General features: G+C 42.3%; 2 protein-coding genes across 2 annotated transcripts; both read left to right on the forward strand.

Moving 5' to 3' along the window:
* Positions 1–4,839: 4,839 nt before the first annotated feature.
* On the forward strand, positions 4,840–6,143 carry fgfbp2b (fibroblast growth factor binding protein 2b; the record flags this gene model as incomplete). The annotated part of the gene is made up of 2 exons (XM_079219146.1): positions 4,840–5,611; positions 5,826–6,143. The coding sequence occupies one exon, from the start codon at positions 4,840–4,842 to the stop codon at positions 5,590–5,592; it is 753 nt and encodes a 250-aa protein (XP_079075272.1). The 3' UTR covers positions 5,593–5,611; positions 5,826–6,143.
* A 4,743-nt stretch (positions 6,144–10,886) lies between these two features.
* On the forward strand, positions 10,887–12,450 carry LOC306737763 (fibroblast growth factor-binding protein 1-like; the record flags this gene model as incomplete). The annotated part of the gene is made up of 1 exon (XM_079219550.1): positions 10,887–12,450. The coding sequence occupies one exon, from the start codon at positions 10,887–10,889 to the stop codon at positions 11,619–11,621; it is 735 nt and encodes a 244-aa protein (XP_079075676.1). The 3' UTR covers positions 11,622–12,450.
* Positions 12,451–14,256: the final 1,806 nt, after the last annotated feature.

Genomic DNA, 14,256 nt, shown 5'->3' on the forward strand with positions numbered 1-14,256 from the left:
CTTCGCCCATCACTGTCGTCTCTTTTAAGAGACGATGGCCATTCAAACACCGGGACTCAAAAAGAAAAAGTTACTCCTGATGGAGTGAAGATGAAGACGCCCTCATACACCCGACACTGCCTTCAAATTGTGTGTATGACCGATTGATTTCTCTGTTTGTCTTTGGACGTCCTGCAGGAAGGAGAAACATTTTGTGGTTACAAAGTGTTCATTTGTGTGTTTAACATGCTGTTGTGTGTGCTGTAATCATTTATATCTCTATTAAGACTGTTGTAGATTTTGACATCAAAGTCAAGCTTCTTTTTGTTTGAGCACTATGAGGATGTTATGGAGGGGTATGATGCAGATTATTATTGCATGATTTGGTGTTATCTTCTATGACCAAAATGCATCATTCACTTTACCAATAAGTAAGGAATATAAATAAAAAAATATTGCAGTTGTGACATATTTATTTACATCTGCAATTTGCATTTGTTTGATATATCCTTCAACAATCTTATCACAGAAAAGGCAATGACAGTTTTCAAGTCTTGCTAAAAGAAAAGATCTCCTTCTAATGTTCTAATTTTGACTTTTCTGAAACTAAGTTGATTTCATTTTCTCTTTTTCCACAGCGGACAAGAGAACTGGAACTGATATTTCCCTCGTGGTAAGTGCCACTCCTCTCTTCAGGGATAATAACCAAGAAAACCCACTGTTTGACAACTAACATGGTTTCTCTCTTTTCTAGGATCACTGGACTTTCCAGCTTTCCCATTCAGGTCTTGTAACACTTTCAAGGACCAAAGGGAAGAACAACAACAATCAGGAACTGTGTGTGAGGGAGTCCCACTCCCCATTACCCCTTCAAGCCATTTGGCAAAGACCTTAAATGCCAGCCAACTATAATTTATCACGTACTTTCTCATAAACGTCAGCACGAGTATCAGCAGTCCTTCTAGTGTGTCATACTGTCCATCATCAACTATCAGAGCAATATTCCCAAATAGCTACTTTTACCTGTAGAGAATACATTTGTTTGTACTTAAGTTATCAGTCAACATGGTGACACAAGTGTCCATTTTTTACGCTTTCAAAACTTTTGAAAGTTTTATATATTTTTGTTAATGTTTGTTTTTGTAGAAATAGCTCTTTTTTCTTTTCTTTGTCAATTCATGTAATGTAGCTTGCATCATTTTGGCTCAACAGGTTGGATTGACCAGGAAATTAGGGAATAGTCTGATATTTTGGGAAATGCGCTTATTTGCTGAGTATACACCTCCTGTGTCTTTTTGTTGAATACCACCCTGTTAGCTAAGTTTAGCATGAAGACACAAACAAAGTGTAGCAAATCTATTGCCATGCTAGCAGTTGTGCTTCGAGCTAAATGCTAACATGCTGATGTTTGGTAAGTATGTCGATGTTCACCATCTTAGTTTAGCGTGTTCGCATGATAACATTCTCTAATTTGCTCTCAACAAATTATATGGCCTGAACCAAAGTCTTGAACAAATGAAAATGTTGACCTGATGATGTCACGAGAAGAAGTCAGGAGACCATCAAAGTTATTACAATTCATCCCCAGGACACCGTAAATCCACCGTAAATCCATCCAATAGTAGTCTTGACATTTCACTGAAAGCCAATTATGATAAACAAAATGTCAGAAGATCTACCAAAGTCGTTAAGATTCATCCTCTGGGGACCAAAAATGTCTATGGAAAATGTCATAGCATCTATAGAGGGGGGTTATGCGCTGGACTATTTCTTAACTGGACTTCTGAGAGTTGTTTTTATACTTTTTTATTACATATCAAACAAACAAGATAAATGCTTGTTTAATAGTGAACATAAGAGCTGGTGGTTTTCCCTTTTGGTCAGAGCCAGGCTAACTCTTTTCCTGTTTCCAGGCTTTGTGCTAAGCTAAGCTAATTTAGCAGCTATGCTGTAGTTTTATTGTTAGCATACAGACATGAGAGTGCTATCGATCTTTTTAGCTGATTTTCAACAGGAAAACGAAATATTTCCCAGAATGTCAAACTATTCCTTGAAACACTGAAAGAGGAAACTGACAAAGTAGCAAAGGCAAAGTGTTATTAGCTGTTCAACACACATAAGCTACATACACATACACATACAAGGTTTTAACACAGCTGACGAACCAGATATTGTGTCTTTGGCATTTCTCGCCAGACCATTAGTGGCAACTAGTTGCTTGGGTTGTCAGAGGTTGTTTGTTTTCTTCACCATCCTTTTATTTAAAAAATAAAACTTCCAGAGGCCTCTGTGGTGGCAGAGGAGCAAACAACATACAAAAAGTATAACACAGCTGAGGTTTGTGGTGATCTGTGAATAAAAACTTCAGCCTGATAAATGTCTTCTTTGTTTTTCTTCCATAAACACATGAAACATGAAGTGGATGAATATACCACTATTGTATTACCTTCTGAGGAAATTCCAAATTATCTATTTAACTGTGCTTTTATGCTACAGATAAACTCTGAGCCACTGCTAGAAAAAGAAGCAAATGTACAGATGGGTTAGACATCCACGCCCCTAAAGAAATCAACTTAGCCTGTCTGCCAAAACCCACAGAGCACCGGGGAACGCAGAGAACATTCATGTACCATATGCAGAGCTGAATACATGCACACACAGCAGCTGAGAAGGTCTGTTTTGGAAAAGGTTGCCAGGTTTGCAGGGGGGGGGGCTTGGCGGTGGTTAAGGTGGCGTGACGCTGCTGCATCCTATCAGAAGAGGACTACACTAATTTAATTTAGGGAAACATCTGGTTCAGGCAACATACACACATGCACTTCACAGGTTTTGTTCTCATTCCCGGTATCTCTTACTACAAGGGGAACTTTTTTCTCTTCCCCACCAGATTGATGGCTTTAAAAACAAAACTTCTTGAATGTACTGAGGGCTTGTGTATATTTGTACACAAATCAAAGGCAGCGTCTGTTCCTTCCTCTGTTTAGTTTCTTAAGTGAAAGCTCAAGACTTTGGTCAATGGTGATACTGATCTCTGTACCATATTTAATCAGTATGTATATAGTATGATTTAGAGTTATTGAGACTTTCTTTAGCTCAGTCACCATTCTGAGATTTCAGTGTGTAATTTTTCGTCTTTTCATTGGATTTAGTCTCTTTCCTACCAGCTTCACCGTTCATTTTGTGTTGTTTATTTTTGTGATCTGGCTACTGTAACCACACAATTTCCCACAAGGAATACAATTTTGGGAAATAGGCTACTTAATTTGGATTCATTGCCCAGATGAGAAGATTAATATCGGTGAATATAAAGACTGAAGGGAGGAGGAAACGGCTAGCCACTATAAACTACACATACAGGGAGCTAAACTTCTGAGTGTATGGAGTTGAGAAATTATAAATTATTCATAATTAACCATTGGCTAAGTCCCGTCTTTCAAACGTAGTCTGGCATCAGCCAGCTCTGACCAGGGTTTGGGGACTAGTTATGGTTAAATGTTGTGTAATAATGATACAGTACTTATTAACTGGAGAGGTTAGAAGGAGATGTACGTTTCTAAAACGCTAAGTTTTGATGGAAAACCTGTGGCGCTAATGTTAGCAGATCACGTTAGCACATCATTATCTAGCGTTTGCACTTCTGTGCTATGTAAGCTACTAAAGATACACATGCTGCTTTTGCTTTTTAATAATTGTAACAGGGAATAAAGACCTACCCGGTTTTATGGGAATAGTGTTCTTCCTTAATTTTATTGTCTTCTGTCTCGGTCACCATGTGATACGGTGGTTCACTTTTACACTTTGATTTGTCGGCTTTAGCTTCTATTTTTATCTTTTTAACGTTTTTGTTGCTGAATCAGTTTCACATCCTGGATATATCTTTTAAATGTATATTTTAATATTATGACCCTTCTGTCTGCTTCTCTCTGAAACTCCTTTTGCAGTTAGTGACAGTGTGGTGCTGTTAGTGACAGTGTGGGCTCCCTGGTAACATAGCTCTGATAGTTTGACGAAAAAGCAGCTGGGGGCTTAGCGAAGGGTCAATTTTAACTATTGATTTGAAAGAGGAGATTTCTTATTTCAACAGGTATAGTCTCACTTTAATGTGTAATCATCTTAGCTAAGTGCTGTCTGAAATTATCTCCGCTTGCTGCAATGCTTCAGCTCTCCAAAATCAGTTTATGCAACTTTCTTTAAATGCAGCGCGAACAAAGTTCAAGAGCTTATAAAGAAGGACAAAACAAATTGTTCTGTTCTTAACTTAGTCTCTTCAGATGATGAAGTTTGATGAGGTTTTTACTATGACTCCTGAGTAAATAACTTCAGGCTGCACTTTTTATGGGGACTCAGTCCTCTCCTCCCTCTTTCCCCCTCATCAATAGTCAAAGAACCTCTTATGTGAAATTATATAATGTCTCGCAACTCTTTTTCACAGTATTTGGCTTCATACCATCCTTCAGACTCTCCTCCCCCCTGAGCTCCCTCAAACCTATTGACCGCTTCCCCTCACCCCTCTTCCTCCTCCCTCAGTTTATGTTCTCCCCCTCTTTCCTTCCATCTCATCCATCACATTTTAGTTTTGAATATGCCACACAGGCTTCATGTGGTCGCTGTGCGTGTGTGTGCGTGTGTGTGTGTGTGTGTGTGTGTGTGTGTGTGTGTGTGTGTGTGTGTGTGTGTGTGTGAGGGAGGGAGGGGGTGTCAGTCCTGGAGGAGGAGTTTAAGGCCTTCAGCTTACCTGAATAATACCTTCTTTGTGAGCTTCAGCCATATAAATACTGCTCAGATGCTTTCAAACCTTGCACAGCTCAACCTTCCTAAACATCATCTCATTCATCCGTCACCGACCCACCTAACGGCACCATGAGATCCAGGATGAGAGTGGTACTGCTGTTTCTGGCAGCCGCTGTTTGTGTGTCAAGCGCACAGACCAACAACAGCAGCAATGACAACAGGCTGCAGCAGCAGCAGCAGCAACGCAGCGTCTGGGATGAGCCCATCAGATTCAGCACCAAGACCAAAGACTCCTGCACCATGGTGGTGTCTGGAGCCGGGGACTATACTCGCCTGCGTGTCTCCTGCAAAGGTCCGAGCCAGGGCCAGACCCCAGGACGCTCCTACTACTGCGACTTCCAGGGCAAACCCAACTTGTGCCGCGCCTACAACCTCAACCCTCGCCACTTCTTCACCCAGATGATGTGGGACATGAGGAAGCTGAGCCACGCCTGCCAGGGACCCAAAGTCTATCGCCCGGCCATGTGCAAGAAATACCCAGACGAGGCCCAGATTACCTTCCTGGCCTCCTGGCCCAAGACCGCCGTGCCCAAGACCACCGTGCCCAAGCCCTCCAAGCCCGTCCAGGAGCCACGTAAACCGGCTGTGCCAGCCCAGAACAAGCCCGCCACTACTCCTAAACCTGGCAAGCCTCAGCCACAGCCCGCCAAGCCCCAGCCAGGCAAGGTCCCCCAGACCAAGAGAATCATCCCCAAGCCTGGGAAGACCACTACTCGTCCCACAGAGCAGCCTGAGTCCAAAGCCTCCCGCCTCGCCAACGAGCACTGCTGGAAGAGCTTCCAGGGCGTCTGCACCTACTTCATCAGCTGGTTCCAAAACTGAGGCGATACTGCAGACACAGGTGAGTGAAAAAGGAAGGCGAAGAGCAGAAAGTGATGAAGTTTAGTAAGAGGTCGGCTAGAAAAGTTAGAGTTAAAAAGTAAGAGAAAGGCAAAGATGCATGGTTGTTGTTGTGTGGATGGCCACTTTATCTCAGTGCATTCTTCACATTCACAAGAGAACCTCACTTTATCTCAAAAGAATCACTAAACAACACCATTATTTTCTTGTTTCAGGCTGGAAACACCAGCGTCAGAACTCTTCTCGACTATCTTCGGCCTCCAGGATCTGTGCGGGAGCCTCTGAAGGGATTTTGACACCTCGTTAGGTCCGACTCCCCACACTGCAGCATCTTATACGGGCTGAGCCAAAAACACTCAACCTATACTTGTGTACGGTTTGTGGATGACTGCTTGAGCTGTCATGTAGTGTACATGTCATTTTTTTGGGTTTTTATCTGTAAAACACACACAGCAAGACAAAAGGGAAAATATGGCAGGCATGCGATTTTGTTTGTATATGATGTAAAATGTCCTCTTGTGTCACATAAATGTTCCAACAACGTGTGAAGGTAAAGAGAATAAAGTCAGAGTGGAAATCTCTCTTCTTCTTATTCCTCTGTGTTGCTCTGTTTCTTCTGCTGCACGTTTTCACAATCAAAAGGAGTCCTTGTTTCTGTTGCTCGCCGGCTGAAACAACATGTCTGCAGCGTGGCCTCTGGGACTTTTTAAGGGACTGACACAGACTGCAGTAAAGATAATACACTGGCCGTCTGAGCCGAGCTAAACACTTCTTTGTATAAGCTGATGAATTGGGTCCTCAGAGCTGCCGTGTGCAGGAACAGAGGGGGTCTGTGCGAGAGGAAACGAGTGTGTGTCGTTCAACACACAAACACACTCACGTTCACTCGTCACAGTGAGTGGAGCTACTTACCCCCACAACAGTAAGTCAGTCACGACAAACTCAAACTTTTTTTAAACTTTCAAATTCTGGTAGGGAACCCCAGAGACGCTCTTAGGTCCTTTAATTAAGTACAAATACAACGCTCAAAAAATACTCTGTCACAAGTAAATGTCCTGCATCCAAACTCATATAAAGTATCGAAGTACCAGCAGTAAAACGTACCTATGTATTACAAATAAAAGGAATTGGACATTATTGAATATCCTGCATCAATGCATATGCAGCATTTGACTGTTGTTGCTGTTTGCGGTTCAGCTAGTTTAGATTTGTTTTTAATTTAACTTTAGGTTCCAAATTTAAGGCTTGAGTTTCCTCCAAAGGGTTTACAAGATACATTCTGAGGGGTCGTGAGTTGATTAATGGAGCAGAAAAAACATTCTTATCGTCATTATTTGGACTATTTGTTTATACTTTGGTGAAATATTAAAAATGTTTACCTCTTCAGTCCATTATCAGTTATTGAAATTAAAACGTTTAAGAGGTTTAGTGGACAAATGCAAAAAAACTCATTGACCACTGAAAAACCCAAAATACATTAAAGGGCTACAAAACAGATAATTGGGAACTTCAGCAATATAGTGTGTATTAAACGTGTATCATGTTTCTTATTGTAACATATTAATGTAAAGACTGTTAAAACTGATTATGGTATTGGAGTAAAAAGTTAAAAAAAAAAAAAAAGTAAAAAGTAGTACCTCAGAATTACAGTACTTGAATAAATGTTACTTTCCACACATGTACTGTATCATCACATGTATTTACTGTTATTCAGTCATGGTGAGGAGGCCGCAGGACTTCTAATGACCACAAGGTGGTGCTGCTGAGTTCAGAGAGGACACACGCGCACACGCACAGCTTCCCTGATACTGTTGACACACACTTAACCTCCACTACTACTGACACAGTGACTCAGTGAGAAACTACTGTAACTTGTGAGGTGATTGGACTCGTGCCCGTATGAGCCTTCATACTAAGGCTCCTTCCTTGTTCTTTGTTCCCTTTACCTGCAGGAGCTGAGTCATTACAGAAATTAAACATGATGCTAGGGCGGGGAGGATTTGTAAGCTTCCTCAGAGGATCAGTAGTGTAGTGTAATCTGATATGTAGGTCAACTTCACAGCATCAAATACACCAAATGTATAATACAAAATGCGAAGTTTTGAATGCATAATCTAGTGTTCTTTCTATTCAATGTACTATTTAATGTTCTATTCAAGTACTGTGCTATTTGTATCAAGTAGCTTTATGTTTTGTCCTTCACGTCGTACAATAAGATAAGAAATTACCAAACTTGAGGGAGGACCCATCTAGCAAAGAACAAAAGGACCTGTTAGTTTTAAGTGTTCGAAAAGGGGAGAGAGTGCTGTAGAAAAGAGCCCAAATACATTGTTTTCAACAGAGAGAGTTTAGGTTTCTTAGGATGTGATTTAATAATTGAACATTCTTATAACTGGAGAGAATCAAACACTGGAATCCAAGATGTCTAATGCTGGAAGATCCTTAAAAGAACATATGGTTCAATACAGCGATTAGACACATCTTAGATTGGCCTTTTCCCCCCCAGCGGACACAACATTGATGATTGATTGAACTGTAACACCTGACTGGAGTCGCCGTCAATGACATAAGTATAACATAAGTCCCACCTGTTCGAGGTACGGTGTGGTCTCTTTAACCGCAGCTGGCTGCCATTGCTCTCTTTATATAACACCAGCTGTTTAGGAAAGAGCCTCTGTGTGTTTTATTTATAGTGATTAATGTCTAGACCATAAAACATTTCTTTACACTTCACTTTACATGCAAATAGACTAGAAAGGGATACTAGGCATGTGGAGGAAGGACAGTTTAAAAGGTGTTAGACAGAGACAGAAATGATAGAAAGTCTGTAAGACATCAGCAGTGATCGTTGTAATGAACGAGAGGCTGCCAACGACGGATGAAGACTTCCTCTGACTTCTGATTGAGTCCATGAAGGAGCTCACCGAGTTAATGTCCGGAGATCAAAGGAGGGGAAAAATGAAGAGTTTATGGGGAGAGAGGGAGCTGGCATCTGGTGAATGTGTTACTGTTTGACAGATAACAGCATAAGACAGAACAAAGGAAGATAAAATGAACAATGTGGTCAACGTCTGCATCACAATGTGCCTAAAACAGTATTCAATACCTTGTATTACCGTCTAGGCCTTGAATTTAACCATCTCAAATATGTGAAAGGGAAAATTGTGCCATCTTTTATGTAAATGTCCAATCAGAGTTGATAGTAAATAGAGTCATTTGCAGCAATATATTCCTCGTTCTGTATTGACTGAACAAGCCGAGTACTCCTGTTCTTGGAGCGATGCCGTCTGTGCCCACATGAACCTGGATGCATTTGAGGAGCTTTTAACTCCGGCCAAATCCTCTCTAACGGCTAATGCCGCCGCAGCCTCGGTCATCTCTCTGCTGCATTTCTACAGCCATAGTCTTCTCTGGCTCGAATGAATACAGCTCATTATCCAAGTCGGCCAAAACGCTGTCTAACATCTTCTGTACTCGTATTTTGGGATGTAACTTTCAGGAAATACAGGAGGTTCTGTTTTTCTTTTTCTTTTTAACTTCATGTGCAAAATAAAAACTTCTGTTTTTGAGCGGCACCCAGGTGACAAACTTTGGGTCTGAGAAGTCTGAAGTGCCTTAAAGTTGCATTCTTCTGGTGCTCCATGCACTAAGGCTGAGTCCTTACCACAGCGGCACGGATTGGAATCTGACTTGTGACCTTTTGTTGTACGTTGTCCTCGCTCTCTCTCTCTCTCTCCCCCTTTGCTGTCTCTTTTTGGCTGTCCCATCCATTTTAGGCAAAAAGCCACAAAAACAACTTTTTTTAAAACTGCATTCTATCTATTGGCCATCAGGGGGCAACTTGCAAAAATGTGTCAGATTGTTTAGATGTCTATGAGAAAAAGACTCTACCTCCCACTTTATTTAGTCTCCTTCATTACAGCATGGTGTTCATTTCAAGTCAAATTGACAATAAGGATATGCTTTAGGGCGTGGCTACCTTGTGATTGACAGGTTGCTTCCCTGGTGCTGCCTGGTCTGGGAGTTGTCCTGTTTTCTCTTATTCAGCGTTCGGTTGTGCCACTTCTGGTTGCAAAAAGCCAAGATGGCGAAAGCAAAATACCAAACACGAGACTTCAAAACGGCAGTCCACAAACCAACGAGTGATGTCAGGGTGACCAGGACCGAGAGGCGGAGACTAGAAATCCCGGCTGAAATATCCTGTAGTTCATCCAACTATGTCACTATCAAGTCAAACTGCGCTGGATGCAGGAAGAACAGCAGATTTTGCACTAAGTGACAGCAGATGACTTAAAGGGAAACAATATGTATTGTATTTGTTTGTTTTGTTTTTGTTTAGGCCTTTGTAATCTTCCATAAGGAACATATTCTTCAATACGTTTTAAGGACCACGTGGTCCTTAAAAGTACTGTTCATACTTTATCCTACATTAGCAGATTGTAGCCTATATTGATATCTCGAGTCATTTTATCTTTTGCTTTGATGACACAAGCCAAGCCGCATGTCACTCCTTGTTGGTGAGTGCAGCAGCAGATTGGTGGAAAGTCAGAGTCGAGCCTCCAAGAATGTGCGTGCGCATGTTGGACTTTTAACGTGGTAACCAGGCTCGTTAAAGTTATTTAGAATAAATCCTGCAGACACATAGATCCATCATCAGTGTAAACGTACAATCTCTTTGATCTCGAGCTACACGTTGTTAAAGGCGGGAGTTCCGTTTGGACACGTCAGGTCGGGCCCGAACAAAACACATTCCCTTCTGCCAAAGAAAACTACTGCCGAGGGTTTTCCTCAATGGAAGTGTGCGTGTGTGTGTGCGTGTGTTGTTGGGCGGGAATGGTGGGCGTGTCGCAGCATCTCTGTATGAAAGCCATGTGCGAGATCTCGGAGAGCCACAGCAAGCAGCTTTACGCACAGCACCACTCGTAGTTTTCGGTAAGTTGGAGTCGGTGTTTTGACTGTCTTGTATGTTCTGTCTGTGAAGTAGACCGTAGTTATCCTCCACATGTATCTTTAAAGGAACTTCAGGCTCAGGAGTTACGTTTTAACTTTGTCAATGCGTAATAGTTACCAGATTGGCGCAAAACCTTTTAATAACGACGTTTATTTATTATAAATTCAAAATCGAATGTCTTATTATTTTCCCTGGATGTCTTTAGAGCAATGTATCACTATTTTCTATAAGCAGCAGTTTTGTGCCTGATGACCTGATTATTTTCATCACTGAGGCTCTAAACCTCTTTTTTTTTTTACTTTTCAGATAAGGTCCGAATATGAATATGTGGCTGCTGAAGACTTTCGCTCCCTGGTTGCTGCTGGCCTTCCTCGGGCAGCAGGTATCTTTGTCCTGTGGCGCGCGCAATAAGAAGCGAGGAGAGGACCAGCCCGTGACCACAGCGCCCGGCAGAGGGCAGACGAGCGGGGACACGCCCGCAGCGAGCGGTCGGGGTATGTTCTCCATGAAGGACACGATGCTGTGCACGTGGGGCACGAAAAACGTCGGGGACACCGTCAGGCTGTCTGTGAAATGCGAGGACCGGGAGGCGCGCATCAAAGGCGGTGTCACCGAGCTGCAGTGCCACTACAACGCCAAACCGCAGAGCTGCCCGGGCTACCTGGCCAACCCCAAGGGCTTCTGGAAGCAGGTGGCCCGCGCGCTCAGAAGGAAGAAGGGCAAAGTGTGTAAGGACGAGCACTCGCTGGTGAAGGCGAGCGTGTGCAAGCGCGCGCCTCGGGACGCGAACTTCAAGCTCGACATCAGCAGCTCCGTCGCCTCCGCCCAGTCCGGAGAGCCGGAGACTGCCAAGCCGCCTCGTCCCGTCTCCACCGCCGGATCGACGAATGGACCGACGAGTAGACCGACGGGTGGAGCGACGAGTGGACCGACGGGTGGAGCGACGACGGCCTGCACAGCGCGCGCGAACCACCGGAAAACGGCTGAAGAGAATTGCAGCGGCTCGTGGGCCAGTGTGTGCAATTTCTTCCTGTCCATGCTGCAAAGTGAGGACTGTTAGCTTCAGGAGGAGGATGTGGGTACATGATCAGACTGAGGATTCGTTTTAGGACTCGTTGTGTTAATCAGGGGTTAAAGAGTCCGAGGTTCTCTGCGCTGTGTGATTTATTACAGAAGTAAACTGAGTGATGTTCACTAAGAGGACATGTCCACGAGCTCATGATGTGGATATTATCAAGTATATGTAATGAGTAATAAGTAATGTATCACCATGCGGTGGGTTTTTCTATACTTTGTACTTTAAGTACAATGTTAAAGGAACTTGTACTTAAGTTCTGTAAAGAGATAAATACTTTTATCATGCAGTTGTAGTTACTTTTCAGATTTTGAATGTCCCTTTAAAACTTTTTAAAATGTGATTTTGTTATTGTTAAATTAGCTTCACCTTGACCAACCATTTAAAAAGCTGCTCACACATCGATGCACTAATAATAATGATCCAATTTGTATAATATAGAGATTAATACTTGAAGAAAAATGTGCTGATGAATCTGTGTTTTACGTTTATTTTGAATGTTTTGTTTTTCAATGAACCCCCTTCACCACTCCAAGCATCGTTCAGGTGTACAACCACGACCACTAAACACAAACATGGAAACCAACCACAATATTGTACTAAAATGTTTTTTAAAATCCTGGATCTTGAGAATATATATTTTTTTCTTTCTTGTAACAACGTTATTTTACGGTGTGGTATTGTTTTATTCAACCTTCCCACACCTCTGTTTATCCCACCGAACTGAAGATTGATTATTATAATATAGAGTGGTATACATTCCTACCTCTGGTCAACTTTATCAATCAACCAAGTAAACACCGCTGTATTTATGCACCACAAAATAAATATTTTCTATTTATACAATGTGTCCTGTTTCCTTGAAGAATATGAAACATCACTTTTAAAATGGAGACGCAGAGTATGAACACTGTGGAAAACATATTTACCATAAAATACACATTTGATCAGTTTGTCTTGAGTCCTAAATATGTTATTATCTCATTAACATATTCTACAATCAAGTGTTATTTTATTTTATTTCAGTGCAGAGATTGAAGCATTCTGTCTTTCAAGAAAACAACCACCGTTGTACAAAACGAGCACATCTTTCTTATCCAGGTGCTGAGTAAAAAAAAGATGAGTTTTCCTCCGAGGACTCGCAAAACTGCTGAACCCTCCCACAATCTGACAACAACAACAATTTGAAACAGTAAACAGTTTCAAATTGTCGTCTCTTTGTCCTTGGGTGGAAAAAATCCTTTAATTTTTGTATCTGTCATAAGGCATCATGGTGAGGTTGTACAGGCAGATTTTTTTCTTCTCACATTAATTTTGAGACACCAATACTTCGGGGGTTCATAATAAATCAAATGTGCTCGTTAAGATGGAGTTTTTCCAAACGTGACCGACTAACATCCAGAGCAAAACATCCTTTATGACTTTGTGTCAGAATAACTTGGCAGATTAAAGGGTGGGAATAACACTATTTACTGCCGACGTGCCCTCAGGTTAAAGAAACACACAAGTGGAGAGATTGTACATGGCGTCCAGATACAAGGCTCGTTCCTCCGGTTTCCTGCAGTAGTCTCTAATTACTTTCTCAGTGACAGCAGCCAGCTGCACTATAGGAGCCATTTATATATGGGGAGATTGGGAGTAAAGACTGCTATGATCCAGCTGTGTGTGCACATGTGTGTGTGTTTGTGTGTGTGTGTGTGTGCGTGTGTGTGTGTAATCCCTGAACAAGTGCAACCCCAGATGTGGATTTTAATGCTTTCCTGTCAGCTCCTGACCTTCTTCACCTCTGACCTGCTGCTCTTTGTCCCCTCAGACAGACACTTAAAAAAGCCGACTGGAGAGAGATTTCCACCTTTTAACGGAAGTCCGCTCTCTTTGATGGCACAAAAGGGATTTTGTTTTACCGGCTCCTTCAACCAGAGCTCAAGGACACATTCCAGGAAGGAGGAAGTAGTTGGCGGTCAGAGGTCGAGGGTCAAGAAGGAAATGAGGATACCATCCCAAAAGTCTGCAGTCAGCTGCCTCCTCATCGCCTCTACGAGTCCTTGTGTAGGCTTATTTCTTTTATGTTTGGGCTCCTGCGGGCTTTGATCAAGAGGAGATCCACCAGCAGGGTGATGTGATGCAGGTTCAGTTAGAGGAGCTGCAGGGCCTATAAATCAGTTGCATGGTGTGTTTTTAAACCTCACCCTTCTTCTAGTTTTTAATTGGGGAGATACTGACATTTGTGCTGAAACAACTGATTAGTCTACATGTGATTTATCTCTCAACATTCTTAAAACTAAGGATATAGCGGTGTGTTTTTGTGTGGTTGTGCCCCTGAGCTGGCTGATCTCATCCAGCAGTCATTGCTACGACAGATAATGCACAGATATCCGACGTAATCATGAACGAGGAGGTATAAAGTCGGCTCACACGCAGGGCGGGCGGGACTGGAGATGAACGTGTTCAACAAACAACAATTTTTCAGCCTCTTCAGACCACTGTTGGTTTCCTGTGTGACAAAAGAAGTCAACAGTTTTCACGTAACTTGCGTAATGTAGGAAAACGCACAAAAAACATGCTTTTTGTAAGATATCATACCAACTGTGGTATGAAGATACGTTGTACTGAGCGCTTA

The sequence above is a fragment of the Taurulus bubalis genome (assembly GCF_910589615.1).
Source record: "Taurulus bubalis genome assembly, chromosome: 6".
NCBI lineage: Eukaryota > Metazoa > Chordata > Actinopteri > Perciformes > Cottidae > Taurulus > Taurulus bubalis.